Raw genomic sequence first — 18711 nt, forward strand, 5'->3', positions numbered from 1 at the left:
TAATTTATGTGTCGAAAACCAAATTCAGTCAGTAGATTCTAATATTACAAACAACCATGAAATAAATATAGAATGTGAAATTAATGAAAGTGATATTATTGAGTGTGAAATGAACCAATATGCTGTGTTACAAAATCTTACCCCTTTGACTATGTTCGAGGATATGCATCTCGAAAATAATAACGAAAATCTTAATGAAATTGAAAATAATCCAAACGTATCTTTATCTATAAGTTCGGATATGGATACCTGCGACGACGAATTGTGTTTATTTGAGAAGTGTGTTAAAAAGTGTGAAGGATATTTAACGAATAATACTTGCAATGAGAGACATTATTTCTTAGAGCAAGAAAAAAAATTTATTATATGTGCGAGGCAGTATTTTGAATATGAAAAAATTGTTGGACATACTGATACATCTAAAGTTGTACAGAGAACGGCAGATTGTTTGCAAATATCTACAAGCAGTGTAAAACGTATTACAAGTGATTTTGTAAAACAAAAGGACTTAAAAATTCAACACAAAAGTGGAAGGCCTTCAATTGAATGTGATGAATTTCTTCAAGGTTTAATTAGAAGAAAAATTCACCAGTTTTATATTAATCGCGAATATCCAACTACTAAAGCTCTGTATTAGGGTGGTTCTTATTTTGGAAAAGTTGGAATTTCTTAGGTCGCCGGCCGGAATTTGAATTAAAATGTGAAAAAAATGAGATTCCCAAAAGAAAAGCCCATTTGATAAATTTTATCCCGTGCCGCAAAAGGGTTAAAGTTTAAATGGGATTTAACATGGGTTTGGTGTACTTCTGCAAACTTTGTATTATAACTTTTACATTTTTTAAAAATTTGACTTGGGTCTATGTATTCCCATAGTTTTTCGTACGCTGAACACGAATATGATGTCAAAAATAACTTTTGACAGCTACCAGTTGTCAAAAAAGCTGTCAAATTTTGAAGATGAGAATTTTCTCGACTTTTACATTAATTTCTACGAATAAAAAGGTTTCTTGTGAATATTTCAGTTTATACAGTACCGTCCGAAATTGTCAGTCCACCCATTTTCAAAGGAATGACAAAAATTTTTTAACATAAAATTCATGAAAAGTAAAATTTTTTTTGGTTTATATTTTGAAAGACGATAAAATTTTGAAAAGAATAAAACCTTACAGAAGTCATTTGGCCAAAATTTGTAAAAGATATTCTTAAAAATCGTCATTTTCAATGTTTTACAAAAATTTGAATAACTTCTAAAATAATGAACGCTTTTTAATAATCTTAGGCTTATTTTGAAGACCATTTTCTACAGAATAAGAATTACTTATAGGCATTAACCTGTAATTTTTAACTTGGAATAAGCATGACGTCAAAGTTGGACAAAAAAATTCAAAAAATTTGAAATAATATTATTAAAAGAAAAATAATTTTTGAAATTCAAACATATATTTTTATTAAATTCTCTTGAAAAATCTACACCATATCATGTTTTATATATGTTCTAGAATAGTTTTTAGTACAAAAAATTGATTTCAAATTTTTACAATTTTTTTGTCTAATTTTGACGTCATGCTTATTCCAAGTTAAAAATGACAAGTTAATGCCTATAAGTAATTCTTATTCCGTAGAAAAAGACCTTTAAAATAAGCCTAAGATTATTAAAAAGCGTTCATTATTTTAGAAGTTATTAAAATTTTTGTAAAACATTAAAAATGACGATTTTTAGGAATATCTTCTACAAATTTTGGCCAAATGACTTCTGTAAGGTCTTATTCTTTTCAAAATTTTATCGTCTTTCAAAATATAACCAAAAAAAAATTTTAGTTTTCATGAATTTTATGTTAAAAAATTTTTGTCATTCCTTTAAAAATGGGTGGACTGACAATTGCGGACGGTACTGTATTTAGCAATTTTATACCCTTTGACAGTTGCCAGCTGTCAAATGAGTTGTCAACTTTTATAGAAATCAGATTTCAAAGAGTTTTAAATCAATTATCACAAAAAACTTCGAAAATTGCTAAATGAATATTTTTTTCTAAAAATAATTTTTTAAAGACAAATAAACTTTAAAATATATGTAGTATAAAAATATTAATTATTACGTGCCACTTGGGTACAACTTATTATATGTATTTACATATTTGATTTTCATAATTTAATTAATTAATTAAAAAATTATATTTTGTATTAATTTGTCTAATACATATATGTTTTTAAGTTTAATTTTTTTAAAAATTATTTTGAGGAGGAAATAATTTTTTATAAATTTTAAAATTTATAAGAAGTAATTGGGAACGTCTTAAAAATCCTATTTAATAGAAGTTGACTACTAAATTGACAGCTGTCAACTGCCAAAATATATTAAATACCTATATATGAACTAAATTTACCTACAGAACCGTTTTTTTTGATAATTCATTTAAAACTCTTTGAAAACTGATTTTTATAAAAGTTGACGACTCATTTGACAGATGGCAACTGTCAAAGGGTATAAATTTGCTAAATATAAACTGAAATATTCACAAGAAACTTTTTTATTCGTAGAAATTAATGTAAAAGTCGTGAAAATTCTCATCTTCAAAATTTGACAGCTTTTTTGACAACTGGTAGCTGTCAAAAGTTATTTTTGACATCATATTCGTGTTCAGCGTACGAAAAACTATGGGAATACTTAGACCCAAGTCAAATTTTTAAAAAATGTAAAAGTTATAATACAAAGTTTGCAGAAGTGCACCAAACCCATGTTAAACCCCATTTAAACTTTAACCCTTTTGCGGCACGGGTTAAAATTTATCAAATGGGCTGTTCTTTTGGGTATCTCATTTTTTTCACATTTTAATTCAAATTCCGGCCGGCGACCTTAGAAATTCCAACTTTTCTAAAATAAGAACCACCCTACTCTGTATGAACAGTTACAACGAGATGTTTCCGATCTTCCTGATTTTAAATTAACAACTTTAAAAAAATGGATGAAAATGTTAAATTTTTCATATGAAAAATTGTGTAAAAAACCAGTTTGGATGGAGAGCACAAAAATAGCAGCGCAACGAGATAAATATTTAATTACTATTAAACAATACCGTGATAATGGTTATAAAATATTTTATACTGATGAAACTTGGTGTGGAGCAAATCATAGTAGAAAATTTGGATGGGTTGAAAATTTCATTATTCAAGAAAATATTAATTTTGATTATTATAGAGATCACGTTCAACAAGTTTGTGGAAAACGTGGTGGATTTGTTACACCTTCTGGAGCCGGGAAACGTGTTATAATTTTACACATTGGTGAAAAATTTGGTTTTGTTGATGAAGGCTCAAAGTGTTTTATCGGTAAAAAAGGCACTGCTGATTATCACGATGAGATGAATGCAAAACATTATGAGGAGTGGTTTCGACATATATTGACCGTGCTTCCAAGTAAATCTGTTATTGTTTTGGATCAAGCTCCTTATCATACAATGCTTGATCCAGAATTTCGGAACCCGACAACTCAGTGGTTGAAATCAAAAAAAAGTTGAGTGTCTAATTAAACGCGATGTAGAAGTTCCTGAAATTGCACAAAATTTTAATGAATTGTCAAAACAATCACTTCTTGAACTTGCAAAGCCTTATCATTTTCCTAAACAGTATTTACTTGAAAAAATTGTAAATGAAATTCGTAGTAGTGACGTTAAATTATTGTGGTTGCCTGTTGTCCATTGTGAATATAATCCTATAGAACTTATATGGGCTTATACAAAAAATTATGTTGCAAAACATAACAAAACATTTCATGTTAACGATGTTCATAAATTGTGTATTGAAGCAATAAATGAAGTTACTCCGAGATTATGGGAAAAGTGTGTGCGGCATGCAGAAAGTGAAGAAGAAAAGTCGCGAAAATCAGATACATTAATAGCTAACAACATTGAATCAATAATTATAAATACTGCAGAGGAGAGTGATGAAGACGAACTCAGTGATAGTGCAAGTACAGACAGTGAAAGTAACGATTAAAATAGTATCCCTTATTATTGTGATAAACCATATGTTTAAACTTTGCACTGTTATTGAATGGACACTCCAATACCAGTCACGAAGCAGTTAATCAGACCATGGTTTCTCTCACTGCCGTTGTCTGGTATTTGAAAGTCCGACCGTGTGGTTGGTAAGTTCTGGTCCTGGGTAGCGTGTGCTTATACCAGCAAAATGGCTTTTTTACAAAGAAAATCTTTGGGCGGCATAGATGAAACATTATTCGTAAGAAATTCGATTCATTTCTGGCGAAAAATGTCCTTACAGTACAATTATTTAAAAAAAATTGTTTAAACAATTAGGAAAAATTACTTCAAAAGATCAGATTAACAAAGAAAAAGTTTAATTACAATAATCTAAAGCAAACTTCTAAAAATAAATATGTATTTTTAAACATAACTTACTATAAAGTGTAGTTGTTTATAAAAATTGTTTATAACAATTTTTAAAGGCGATAACTTTTTTTTTACTACTTACACACCGCCAGGCACTAAATGTGCAACAATGTTAAGTATGCAAGAATTTTTTTGCGCATAAGAAATCGAGAAATGTAAAAAAATTTTTTTTACACTTTGCATAAACATTAAAAATTTATAAAACAAAAATTAAAAAATCGACTCTCACTGATCTCTTCATAATTTAGTTTTGCGTCAGAGAAAAAAAAGTTTTTTAATTTGGTTTTAAATTGCGGTCTAGAAGTCAATTTGAACCAAATTTTGTCATTTTGCCCCACTGTGCATCGAAACGTTGTCAACAAATTGAAAATTTATTGTTTCATTTAATTATTTCTTCCTTGAATCGAACAAATATTATTTATTAACAATATACGGAAGGATAAAAGATTATTTTAAATTATTTTTTTCTTGAGAAATATGTGAAATAATTAATTATTATCTAATTTATTATTTAATTTTAATCAATAAATGTTCATTGTTACTACAAGAAACCAAAATTAACTAATAAATTTTTTAACTTTTTATTGTCAATTATGTGTATGTATTTTATAATAGTCTTCAGTGTACATTTTTGCTGCTAATATTCCTAACAACGACTTGAAAATATTTTACTTCTTAAATTCCTTTTTACCTACACCCTTGAAAAATCACACAAAAAAAGTCCAGAAAGTAGTAAATTATAAGTAAGAATAGAAAAGTAGCGGAAAAACAGGTACAGTAGTATACTACTGCCATTGAATCCCCTACCATTGACAAAAGGGTTCATGTCGCTCCGCACCTTGCTTTAATGGAGTAATAAAGCAAAAAACTGAAAACATTTTTCTGGATAATTCTTTAAATAAATTTTTTTTTCAAATTTTTCTTCCAGATTCTTAATCAGAAGCATATTTTGCATAATTTTAAGTTTGTCTCAAATCTGTGCCATAATTTGCAAAGAAGATAGCTTTTTATTTTCTTTGTAAATAATCTCCTTTATTTAACAAAATATTGATTATGTCGATGAACATTATGTTCAAAAAGGGTTTAAACTAAATGGAAAAAAATCAGCGTAACAATAGTTTGCATTTTCGTTGAGATACAAACATGCAAAGTTGATACTTGTAAAAATCAAGGAAAAAACCATGTATTTTTCACTTTCAAAAATTCGTAAAAAACGTAAAAAATTTTTTGGTTTTTTGATTTTTCGTATAGTAGCGTGGGGATAGTGCAGCTGCTATTTCCAAGTTGTTTTAATACAGTACGATTTTTTTTAACAGAGTTATAACATTTTAAAGTGAGGGCTCTATACTTTTTGACCCGATAGTAGTCACTATTCGGTAGAATGCCCGTTCACATTCGGTTGGCAGGCGGTTCCGAGCCAGTACAGTTACACCGGCGTCAGTACGGGCTAGGATCCGCGCCGGTTGGAAATTTCCGCCTGGGCTGTCCTCTTTATGATGCGTTTGAATAAGCTCTTGTACGAGTAAAAGTTTAAAATCTAAAAGAGTGATTTTTTTTTCTTGATGAAGGGATTTATAGATCACGAATGAGTTAAAAATCGCGATGTCAACTAAATGAAAATAGACTTTCTGATACCACTTCAATGTTTTTCGTGAAAGCTGATACGGTGATATTCCTTGGTCCATCGTATCAACACCACCCATGTTGTTGTTGTAAGAAACAACAACATTTGGTTTTTTGATTCTTTCTCCAGTCTTAAAATTTTTTTTTCTAGTGTCAATCAACTCGGGTGTGTGGACAGTTGTCAACATTGTCACAATTTTCTTATCATGCCACGCTACAAAACATAATTTAGGAGTGTGGAAAACTTTCATTTGTCCCTTTTTAATCTCTTTTACATTTATTTTGGGTAAACGCTTCCGATTAATTCTGACAGTGCCAGTGACATTTGTCTTCTGATTGTGCAATTGCAAAGCTAACATTGGAGATGTATACCAATTGTCAATATAAAGGGTTCGACCTTGTCCATTCAAATCTCCAATTAGTAGCTTTACAACCTCTCCAGAGATACCGATTCTTTTATCAGTATAAGACTTGTCTTCATCCTTACCTGCGTAAATTTTTATATTATAAGCATATCCGCTTTTCGATTCACACAATTCATACAGTTTGATTCCAAATCGCGATCTCTTATTTCTGTTGAACTGCTTAAATTTTAGACGACCTTTCCAGAGCAATAACGATTCATCAATCGAAATATTTTCTCCGGGTCTATAAACTGCCTGAAAACTTGTAATTAAATGATTTAAAACTGGACGAATTTTATGAAGAACATCAGGACTGTCATCATTGAGACATTCAAAGTGAAGCAAAGAAAGAATAAGCCTAAATCTATTATAAGACATACATTCTCTGAAATAAGGGGTTTCTAATGCAGGTTCTTTTGTCCAGTACATTTCTATTTTAGGTTTTTTTATTATGCCCATCAAGATAACCAAAGCATGGAAAACATAAATTTCTTCGCTATCTACAGGAAGGAAATTCAAAACTCGAGATTTTTGTTTTAACTTTCCCGCTTTTCTAAGGTTGTCTGTTTTAGTTTCTGCATAAATGTTTGTTTGTGCAGAAATCATGTCCATAAAATCTTTACCACAAAAAGCTTTAAAAATCTCTGCTGGACTGCTTTGAACATTTAACCCAGAGTCTGATTGAAGACCAGAATTATTATCGGAGAAAGGATGAATGATAGGATTAAAACATCCAGCGTTGGTCCACTTAAGATCATGTAAAATATTTTTTAATCGAACTTTTAGAGGTAACTCAGATTCATCGCATGAATCCTGATCTGATACATCAGATGTGTTCTGAGGTACGTCATCTGTTTCGCTATCACTGTTTTCACCAATTAAGAATTCGTTAATAGTTTCATTACTGTCAGAATTAGTATCATGTGATGAATCAGAATATACCCCTAAGTAACAAGTTTCAAGTGAATCTGATGAATTTTTGAAAATCTCGTCCGCCATATTGGATCCGCCATTTTGAATTTTCAAAATCTGAAACCGGATTCGTAATCAGCGACCCCGAAAACCCCCGAGTAACAGTTTGTGGACAAATCTGTGCGTTTTTGTAGCCAAAAATCTGCTTGCGTCTATACACGTCATCGACAGTTTGAGCCCACCTGCACCATGACGTGTATACACGTCATCGACTGCCAAGGGGTTAATAGTTGAAAATGTAGTTAAACTTAATTTCGACATGTAATTCTTTCGCAGCTAGCTGCCTCTTTTCCGAACCGTGCTCTATGCTTTTCTTATCTAATTTGATCTCTCAATTCTCCGGTTTACCGCCTAAAATACTATGAGCTATACTAGCTCCGTCTTTTATATAAAATAGCAATTTAAAATATAGCGCGTATCTTTAAAATGCTAACAAGTATAAATGAAGTGCAGTTAGTTACAAATGTTTATTATGGTTAATTTTGTATTGATTTCGAATAATTATAAAGTGAAGTATTCAACTAATTATTCTTAAATAATAAAATAAAGATAAATATTAAAAACATTGAAGATTAAAAAATATAATAAAACTATATTTATTTGCATAATATAAATAAAATGCAAAAATATTGAAAAATATTTGAGTAAAAATTATTATTCACTTTATATAAGTTGTTGTTTCCGGGCGGTATTGTATATTGGCGTTGTTATGCTCACATCCGCAAGCGAGCGAATAGCGTAGTGGTTAGCGTATTAGACTTCGGTGCGTAGATTAGGATAGGCTTGGGCTTCGTATCCCACTGCGAGCGTTTAGAATTTTAATGTGTAAAAAAAATGTTAAATGTGTAAAAAATGCTTCAAATGATCTATAAAAAATGTTAATTAACATGCACCATGCATAGTTAATTAAATATTATTTTTATTTTATTTTTCAATAGAGAATATAATTTGGCCCGCGTCGCTTGCTAGGCGGACGAATGCCAGTAAAACGCCAGTAGAAAGTCATGTTTCGGAACAAAATTTGGCCCGTCCTGGTTGCCAGACGGACGAATGCCGGTACAACGCCGGTTGTTCGGCGGCATCAAATCTGTACCGAGCCAGGCGCGCAGCCACTACAACACATTGTCAGGTTCCAGTATAATGTCTGCACCGCTCCGGTCGTCAGGCGGATCCATGTCAGTACAGTCTTACCGACGTCTGTACAGGCGCGGTACGCTGCCAGGAGGAAATTTCAGTCTGGGGTATTAAATTAAACTGTGTAGAGTTAAAATTAAACTTTTTCAAAATTCGTATGTATAGAATTAACGGTGTACAGTTGCACTGTATACAATTTATTAAAATGTGTAGAGTTGATACCGCGCAGACATTACAACATGAACAAAGGAATCAACAAAAATTTAGTTTTAACACAAACTTACAATTATGTAGTGAATTATTCTAAATTATAAAATTAATAAAATTAATTTTCGGTATCAAAAATAAAAATTAATTACACGAATGCACAACTTCGAAGGAATTCCACTTGACATGTAAAAATAATGTAACATTAACAAATAAGCAAAAAAGTCATTAAACAATTCATTTTAATTATATTTATAATATAATTTTGTCATTAACCCGGCGAGTATGAGGTTGGGCATGTCATGCCCCACACTTACTTAAACCTTATTAAATCCAAAAATTTTCACTATATCGTTTTGGCACTTCGAGTAGCTGAAGTTATGGGTTCATAAGAGAAGATGGTGATGTGGTGATAGTGTTGTGCAAATTATGTCTTAAATTACTTGGACGTAAACTTCATTTTGACATAACATTTTGCCTATATGTGCACAACATGGGAGACTTTTTTGCCTTTAAATGAAAGAAAATTGAATCGTAATATACTCTAAAAAGCAGTATTATACTTCTTATTCTATACTGTTTAAAGTCCTAACTTTATAAAAGTGAAAATTTCATTTTATAAAAGTTTAAATATTTTATTGTTTTATTTAATCATATGATAAATATTAAGACAAAGACTTGTTTTTGTCATCATAAAAAAATAAATAAATAATTAAGAAAATACATTTTAGTACATGCCTTTTTATAATATAATACACGGAGAGAAATTTATAGTAGTGGGTAACATAATGATGGTTAGGGTGACCATCTTTAATGCTACGTATACAGACAGCTATCTAGATTGTAGTATTTACTATCAAAAGATTATTGAAATTTGATTGTACAGGTAACAATCTTTGATGTTAAAAATGGTTGGTTGGGGTTATACCATCAGAGATTATTGCCAATCGCCAGAAGAGGGCAGAAGTATGCAGAGCGAGCACAATGTCCGAGCTGTCATATACTTTGAATTACATTGCTTTCCAATTTTTCATTTTATAATACCGTTTACGCATGGATTTGAACAATCTTTTCGGTTATTATATTTTAGAAGACGGTTATTCAGTGCATGCAAGCAGATTTTGTAAAAAGTGTCTGTGTTCAGAGAAAACTTTGTTAGAAAATGTTTGTTTACCTATTTCAGGTCTTTTTTCAGTGCCGTTCTATTGGGCGATAATATCGGAAATCTCATTTAACCTACAAATTTCAAAGACTTTACAACACTTAAAAAAATTTATTGTAAAATGAGAATAACTTGTGCAAGCATTGACCTGTCATTTTAAAAGAAAATCCAATCGTTCGAAATTTTGAGGTTATAAACATGTATAAATTTTATAGTCTTTGATTAACTATAATAAAAATAATTAACTAACTGACAATAGTTGGAATCAAAGGTTCCACATTCCACAACACTGCAATATTTTTTACAAAATTGTCCATTTTAGATGAATCCGAAAACACTCACGAATTTTTTCAATTGCATTGAAACGTGTTGTCATAGTTAAACTTTGACAATATTTGATAGTAGTGACTACAATCAGAAAGTTAGTATATTTATATGATCTCGGGTAACATCTTAGATTGTAAAAAGTGGATAGTAGATTGTACCCAGTAACATAATGATGGTACCACGAACAATCTTTTTTTTAACCATCAAATTCCAACTATCCATTTCTCTCAGTGTACCAGAAATTAACTTAATATAGCCATATGTAACATTTATAAGCAAATTTACAGTCTGGGTATGTCATGCCCACCACATAGTCGGTGTAACAGTTTCGCGCCACATACTCGCCGGGTTAACCAACAGTGGAACAAAAAATGTTTTGAAAACTTCATTTTTTTATTTAACGTAACCTCACTTTTTCGAGCTTTTTCTGGCTTTGAAGCTTCATAATTTAATATTAATTATGTTTAAACTAAATGTCTTTTTAGAAATGTGTTGAGGAGTAAATTGTCGAAAGATATAGAAACTGGGACGCATGATTATTCCCCAAATGTCATTTTTCCGAAATGTCATTTTACCGAACTGCACTTTTGCGAATAGTCATTTTTGCGAGAAGCCAATTTTGCGAAATGTCACTTTTGCGAATTGTCATTTTTGCGAATGGCCATTTTTACGAATTGTCAATTTTCCGAAAAGTCATTTTTGCGAATCGCCATTTTTACGAATTGTCAATTTTCCGAAAAGTCATTTTTGCGAATTGTCATTTTTGCGAAAAATACAATAGTGAATTTATAGACCTAAAAGTTTTCTATTGTATTTTTCGCAAAAATGACAATTCGCAAAAATGACTTTTCGGAAATTTGACAATTCGTAAAAATGTCGATTCGCAAAAATGACTTTTCGGAAAATTGACAATTCGTAAAAATGGCAATTCGCAAAAATAACAATTCGTAAAAATAACTTTTCGCAAAAATGACTATTCGCAAAAATGACAATTCATAAAAATGGCAATTCGTAAAAATGGCGATTCGCAAAAGTGACAATTCGCAAAAATGACATTTCTCAAAAATGACAATTCGAAAAAATGTCAATTCGTAAAAATGGCAATTCGTAAAAATGGTGATTCGCAAAAGTGACAATTCGCAAAAATGCCATTTCTCAAAAATGACAATTCGCAAAAATGACTTTTCGAAAAAATTACAATTCGTAAAAATGGCGATTCGCAAAAATAACTTTTCGGAAAATTGACAATTCGTAAAAATGGCGATTCGCAAAAATGACAATTCGCAAAAATAGCTTTTCGAAAAAATGACAATTCGCAAAAGTGGCATTTCGCAAAATTGGCTTTTCGCAAAAAAGAGTATTCGCAAAAATGCAGTTCGGTAAAATGACATTTCGGAAAAATGACATTTGGGGAATAATCATGCGCCCCATAGAAACTGATTTTATTTTGCAATGAGGAAAACAAAAGTTATTTAAAAAATACTGAAACCGTAGAGGGAATCCCTCCCTAGGTGTGTGACGGAGGGTTAAATTTTACATAATCTATATATGGGTCATTCCAGGACAAATCGGAAATTATTTTGCTTTTGCATCTCAAATTTTTTTTAAACATTTTTTTCTTTTATTACTCTTTGAAATGAGCTACCTTGATTTTTTTCAAATTTTTTCATAAAGCGGTTCAGGAGATACAGATTTTTGAAAAATGACGTTTTTTACGTAAATTTTTGTTTTAAATATGACTCGATCAAAAATTGATCAAATTGGACGTTATTATAATGAAAAGTTTTGTTTTCACGCGTAGTTTTTAATAAAAATATTTTTAAAAAAATTTAAAATAATTTACGATAAGATTTTAAAATTTTTAAAATAAAATTTCATTTTTAACAATGTATGTATATCGATCAATTTTTTCAAAATTTTTTGTAAGAAACTAGCACTAAATTAACAATTTTTAAGCCTTGTCGTTCGATCATCGGCAAACGATGGGATCTATTTATTTAAAAATTTTTAATTTTTATATACACACAGTGAAAACGGTAGGCCTAACTTGTCATTTGACCAAATCATAGTTTCACACAGAAAGAAGGTTAAGTTTGGAGAGACTCAGTCTGAAAACACATTTGCTGTGAAAAATTTGTGTGATTTTGTCAAATGGCAAGTTAGTCATTGGCCACCATTGCGTATATAAAAATTTAAATTTTTTAAATAAATAGATCCCATCGTTTGCCCACGACCGGACAAGGCTTAAAAATGGTTAATTTAGTGCTAGTTTCTCACAAAATTTTTTGAAAAAAATCGATCGATACATTCATTGTTAAAAATGAAATTTTATTTTAAAAATTTTAAAATCTTATCGTAAATTATTTTAATAATCATCAGAGATGACATGAGAATCGATTTAAGTCCAACTTGGTAGGTTATTAGGTATTGACCCAAGGAAGGTTTTTAAATTTACAGATTTAAAAAATATTAATTAGAACGAAATAAGATATTCAATTTTTTCAAAAAATTCAAAAAATCGAAAATTTCAAAATTTTTTATTTTTTTATGGATTGCTTTTAAAGTTTCTATACTTGAGTATTACATGTTATTTAGTCACATTTTAGCATAATTTGGCAAAAATAAAGTCCTATAACTAATATGTAAGTATAAAAATGTTTTCAAAAAATCGAAAATTTCAAAATTTTACATTTTTTCATGGATTGCTTTTAAACTTTCTATATTTGAGTATTAGGTACATGTTATTTTAGCATAATTTTGCAAAAAAAACTATCCTACAACTAAGATGTAAATATAAAAATATTTTCAAAAATATGATATTGCAGGATGTCAAGAATTGTAAGTCACCTGTGATACATACAATACAAGCATATTATGCCACTAGGCAAAAACTTATATGTTAAAACGTTTTTTTATTTTAACTCTAGATTCAACTTTTAAAGATGTTTTGAGCAATGTAAAGACAAAAGTTAACACGGTGTCTATTTTTGTTTAATTTTCATGCTTTGTCCAAATTTTTCACGGTTTATCTTTTTTTTGTCAAATTTAAATTTACTTGATTTTATCCATAAATAAATCTACAAATGGCTATAAAAATTTACTTTTTTTATGAAAATACTCTTTAAGTTCATATAAATATAGATTATATTACTAGCTGTCGTACCCGTCTTCGACAGTTTTCTGTTTCTACTAATACATTTAACAGGGTATCTACCAAACGGGAAAAACTGGAAAAGCTGGGAATATGCCGAACCGAGAATTTTCCTATCAAATTAAGAAAAAGTTTTATTATATTAATTCGCTTTTAAAAAATTGCTTTTTACTTTAATTTTTATTGATGTATAATATTTATGAAAACAGACTCAAGTCAAAATTTAAGCTCTACTTTCAGCCTAAAATATAGGTCTTATGTTAGGTTTTATCAGTCGTAACGTAGGGTCTACTTGCGATACAATTTGTTCCAATTAGACTACTATCTATAACTCCAAAAACTGGGTGGAAAATTATTGATAAATTTTTAATACATTAATTAAAGTACTACAAATTGACAAATATTGTTCTCTGCATTTGAATTGGTTAAAATAACTAATTTGATAATAATAAAAAGTCAATCACTGATTCAAATAGTAATATTTTCCTACTGAAAAAACTAATGGTAACTAATTATTATTTTTTTCCGGTCAAATTAAATTCCCGAGCTACTTTCTGATTTTCCAGATTGGTAGACACACTGTTAAATGTATTGGTAAAAACTAAAACCCGTCGAAGACGGGTACGACAGCTAGTATTCAATATTAAGGGAGGTGTTCCGGTTGTGGGCACTCTTTTGTTTTTGCCTCATAACATTTGTCCATGTGCATATTATACAAATATATGTGTACTAATTTAAAGCTAGAGGTCTAAGGTGACTGTCAGTGAAGGAATTAAATTTATCCCTTTAAATAAAAAAGTTTTATTAGAAATTTAGTGAAATGGAAATTTTTTGACAAAAAATTTTTGTACCCGGTTGTGGGCACCCTTGAAAAATCCGCTAAAAATGGAAAAATATTAAAGGAAACCAACACAAATAAAGAAGAAATGAAAGTTTCTTTATTTTAAGAGACTTTGCCGGGATAAAGAACAAAAATGATGACACGTTTTTACACTATGCTCATCGCTAACAAAAGCATAATGCTTGCATGTGAACGACTATATATTCATCGCATTTAATGGAGTTTGCGGCTTTCACTTTCCTTGGCAGAAAGTTTAGATAGATGAGACAGTAGTCCACATCATTGTCAGATGGTAGAGCCTCCTTAACATAAAGGTGCCCACAACCGGGAATGACAGTCATTTTTTAAAAAGACCAACACATTTTGTGATGCAGGATTTTGGTTAAACACGAAGGTAAATCACAAAATATAATGACAACACTGCAAAAAAAATTAAACCCTTTTTTCTGAACGAATCTACACCCATATGTTGCTCTTCGAAAACAATACAAAATTACTTTTTTATTAATTTAATGCAAATTTTCTTTATTATGCTCACAGCTATTACACAAATGCATATATTTGTTTCGTTATCAATACGAAAAGTCCGTATTGTCAACGAACACGACTTGCAATACTTAGATCAGTAAAGTCTGCTTGCCGTCGAAGTTTACGTAGGGGTGCCTACAACCGGCGCACTTCCCCTATTAAATAAAAGATAGATATTCTACCAGTGAAAAATAGATGTGCTAACCAACTCGAAAGTAAATGTGCACTAGAGAATTGGACAAAGTAACTAAGAGAATGTTTCTCCTAGATATTGGAATTGGTTAAAATATCAAACTTTTAAGGATCTAATAAAATTGATCGCACTATCCAACTAATTAGATCGCGCTCCAGAGTCTATTAAAAATAGATATACATTATCCAATACTTAGTACATATAATCTGTCCAACTATTTTTCTTCACGTACGTTCCAGGCACCGCATGTCCTTGACCAGGCTGCACTTGAAAACTTGTAGTGGAAGCCGTCCTTGACTCGTTCTGATTTCCTCACAAACTTTTCGGGGTCACTGATCGTCAAATTCAAGGAATTAGGCTAAATTAATTAAAATTTTTCAAATAATATATATTGTATAATTAAAAATTTTAACTGTCTAAAATTAAAAAGAAGAAAAAATAGGGGCTGACTCGCAGCGACACAAAGCTCCGTAGTACATATATTATAGTACATTGTGCAACGAGGACGCAAAGCGCAAGTTTCTCGTCCGAGCTTGATTTTGCAGTACGAGGCGAAGCCGAGTACTGTAAACAAGCGAGGACGAGAAATGCGTGCGTCCGAGGTACACACGACATTTTATACAAAACGAGAATGTAATCCGCGGTTACTCGGTGCGTTTTGAGAGGTAAAGCATGGCTTTGCGTCTCAAAAACGCACCGAGAAAGCGGGGATTACATACTTGTTTTGAATAAAATAATTTATATAGTTGAGATACATTTTAAGTAATATTCTCGTCTCATTTTCATAATTTTGTCAAAAATGTTATTTATTTATTTTCAGGATTTGATTGGAATTCTGGTGTTGACTACGATGCTCTTCTCAAAAGTTATGCACTATCAGGATTTCAAGCAACTAATTTTGGTTTAGCTGTAGAAGAAATTCAGAAGATGTTAACCGCACGTAGTGTGGGTTTGAATAAAGAACAGATAGATTCATTTGAAGATGATGAGTTTATTAAAAGAAAAAATTCTTGTACTATTTTCTTGGGATACACATCAAACATGGCGTCATGTGGAATTCGGGACACGATACGTTTTCTAGTTCAACATAAACTAGTATGTAGTATTATAATTTTTATAATATTATATTAAGAGGCTCTATTATTGTAAATTCGAGTAAGTCTAAAAAAGTAAAGCTCTTTAGGAATTTTATGCTTATAGGTTGATTGTATTGTAACAACTGCCGGTGGTGTTGAAGAAGACCTAATCAAATGCTTAGCACCAACGTACATAGGAGACTTCACATTAGATGGAAAATTACTCAGAGATAAAGGAATTAATCGAATTGGAAATTTATTAGTTCCTAATAATAATTATTGTCTTTTTGAGGATTGGGTTATGCCTAAATTTGACGAAATGTTAAAGGAGCAAAATGAAAAGGTAGAAATGGATGTTTAAAAGAATTTATTTTTATATCATATAAAGAGTACTGTCTTTAGAAACTAGTTATTTTGTATTGTATTATTTGAACCGTTCGCTTACCATCCTGTTAATTAACATCTAAATTATAATGTTTGATTGGAATTGTTTAAAGCAAAACCTATTAAATTAAATAGTAATGCTTTAAATTACTTATAATTTATAAATTAGTGTTAATTTTAAGATTTTCCAAAATGCCTCAAAAACACTTAAGCCGTTATTCGAGCGAAAGGTTCATTTGGTATAATTAATTTTTTATATCATTAGACAATTCTTTAGACGAAAAAATGTAGTTTTACTTAATTGTAAACATATCTTGTTTTAGGGAATGTTATGGACCCCATCTAAAATCATAGAAAAATTGGGTAAAGACATAAACAATACAAATTCAATTTGTTACTGGGCTGCTAAAAATAAAATTCCAATATTCAGTCCAGCCTTAACTGACGGTAGTCTTGGAGACATGATGTATTTTCATTCGTTTCGAAATCCTGGATTAGTAGTCGACATTTTATCAGGTATTTATTTTTTACTTTATGAATACTTTAAAAAATGTACTTATACAGTCGGGCCGTGATATCACAATGTACCTACGCTTGTGTTAGTTTCAAACCAGTTTGTTGGCGCTATTTGGTGCTGTATTCTAGAAAATTTTAAAAAATGGGACATGAATATGTTATCTGTCTCAGCACACAAAAAACCTGGACTCATTTTTGCTGCAACTCAAAATGAGCCCATGTTAAACGCCATATAACGTTGCGCCACCTACGAGGTTCATTTTTGTTGCGTTTCAAATTGAGTAGCGTAGGCTACTCAATTTGAACCAGCCCAGATTTAGCTCGTGGGCCGATTGATAGTACCGAGGGGCAGGCTAGAACGCAGGCACTTGTGCGCGCCAATGTTAGCCATATGGCTCGCCCCAGTTGACAGGCACCCGCGTGCCTGCAGGCTGCACGCCCTACATTTCTGATTTTTTTAATTTATAAAAATCATTAATATTTGATTCATAACCAATTGTAAAAAATAAAAGTAAATTTTTCAAAAATTATTCAATAAATATAATTGACAAATTAACTATTTTTTTTTAAATAAATTAAATTTGCCATTGACAAATTAAGTAAGTCTTTAAGGGGATGGTGGGGTCCAGCTTTTTGTTACGACCAGTAGAAACATTAGTGCTAATGTATGTAACAGTGTCTGACATAAAAAAAGTGGAGAGGTTTCAATTTGCAAAAGAATTTTAGGTAATTTATGGATGACCTCTACCGATACATATAAGGTTTAAACGTATTTTTCTCAAAATAACGTTTTTTCAAATTGCGGACACTTTATCTCTGAATCTACTGACACCTTCCTTTTTAAAAAGCAGTTTGGATTTTTTGTTTCCGATTTGTCAATCTTGAGATAAACTGTCCGCAATTGGACAATTAACTTTTTGGAGTTTTGATCTGGTTGCTGTCTGCAGATTATGATATTAAATAAAAATTAAAAACAAACCATTATTTTTATTCTCCAAATATGTACTAAGGGATCATCCATAAATAACGTTACACTGATTTTCAGGTTTTTTGACCCCCACCCCCCCTTCGTTGCATTTGGTTGCAAATTACCAACACCCCCCCTAAATATAACGTTGCAAAAATGACTTATACCCCCAAAAATAAGATTTATATTTTTTTCTGGATTAATGAAGTAATTTTTCTTATTTCTCATATTATTATTATTTATTAAAATTAACTCTGATAATGATTTACACAACAATAATAATTTATAATAATATTAAGAAACATTTTGCAACGTTACATTACAAAATCACCCAGCTTCCCCCTTGTTGCAATCAGTTGCATTTTTCAACCACCCCCCTTCCCCTAATCGTGTAACGTTATTTATAGATGCTCCCTAAAAAGGGCGAAATTTTTTTTTTATATTTATAATAAAAGACCTAAGAAATTTTTTTTTAATTTGGTCTTTTAAGAGCCTTCTAAAGTGTAGTAGTACCTTAAAATAAAAAAATATTAAATATTACAATTTTTAACATTTCAACTCATATTGAAGGAGGATTTGCATATGCAATATAATCAAAATTTAGTCTAAATGCATCATTTTGCTATTCAAATTAGAAAACATTTAATTCATTGTAATGTTTTAAGCAAAGTGTGAATAATTTTATTTGAACTTAAATAAGTCATTAGTAAAAATTGAAATTGGATGGAAATTTTTAAAAATTGAGTTTCCCATTTTATTTTCTAATTTTAATCAAATGAGACAATCGTTTCGAACAGTTAATTTTTTAAAGTTTTATAAA

General features: G+C 30.4%; 1 protein-coding gene across 2 annotated transcripts in view; it reads left to right on the top strand.

Annotated features, from left to right (window-relative positions):
- LOC122510004 (probable deoxyhypusine synthase) overlaps positions 1-18711 on the top strand; it is a 42911-nt gene that overhangs the window by 10474 nt on the left and 13726 nt on the right. For both annotated transcript variants that reach the window (XR_006302398.1, XM_043624379.1), the window contains exons 3-5: positions 15769-16043; positions 16149-16367; positions 16732-16924. Coding sequence is in view for 1 of the 2 variants with exons in the window: in XM_043624379.1 (XP_043480314.1) it covers positions 15769-16043; positions 16149-16367; positions 16732-16924 (687 nt within the window). In the remaining variant the exon portion in view is untranslated. The remainder of the gene's footprint in view (positions 1-15768; positions 16044-16148; positions 16368-16731; positions 16925-18711) is intronic.

Source organism: Leptopilina heterotoma, unplaced genomic scaffold (assembly GCF_015476425.1).
Source record: "Leptopilina heterotoma isolate Lh14 unplaced genomic scaffold, ASM1547642v1 Lhet_65, whole genome shotgun sequence".
NCBI lineage: Eukaryota > Metazoa > Arthropoda > Insecta > Hymenoptera > Figitidae > Leptopilina > Leptopilina heterotoma.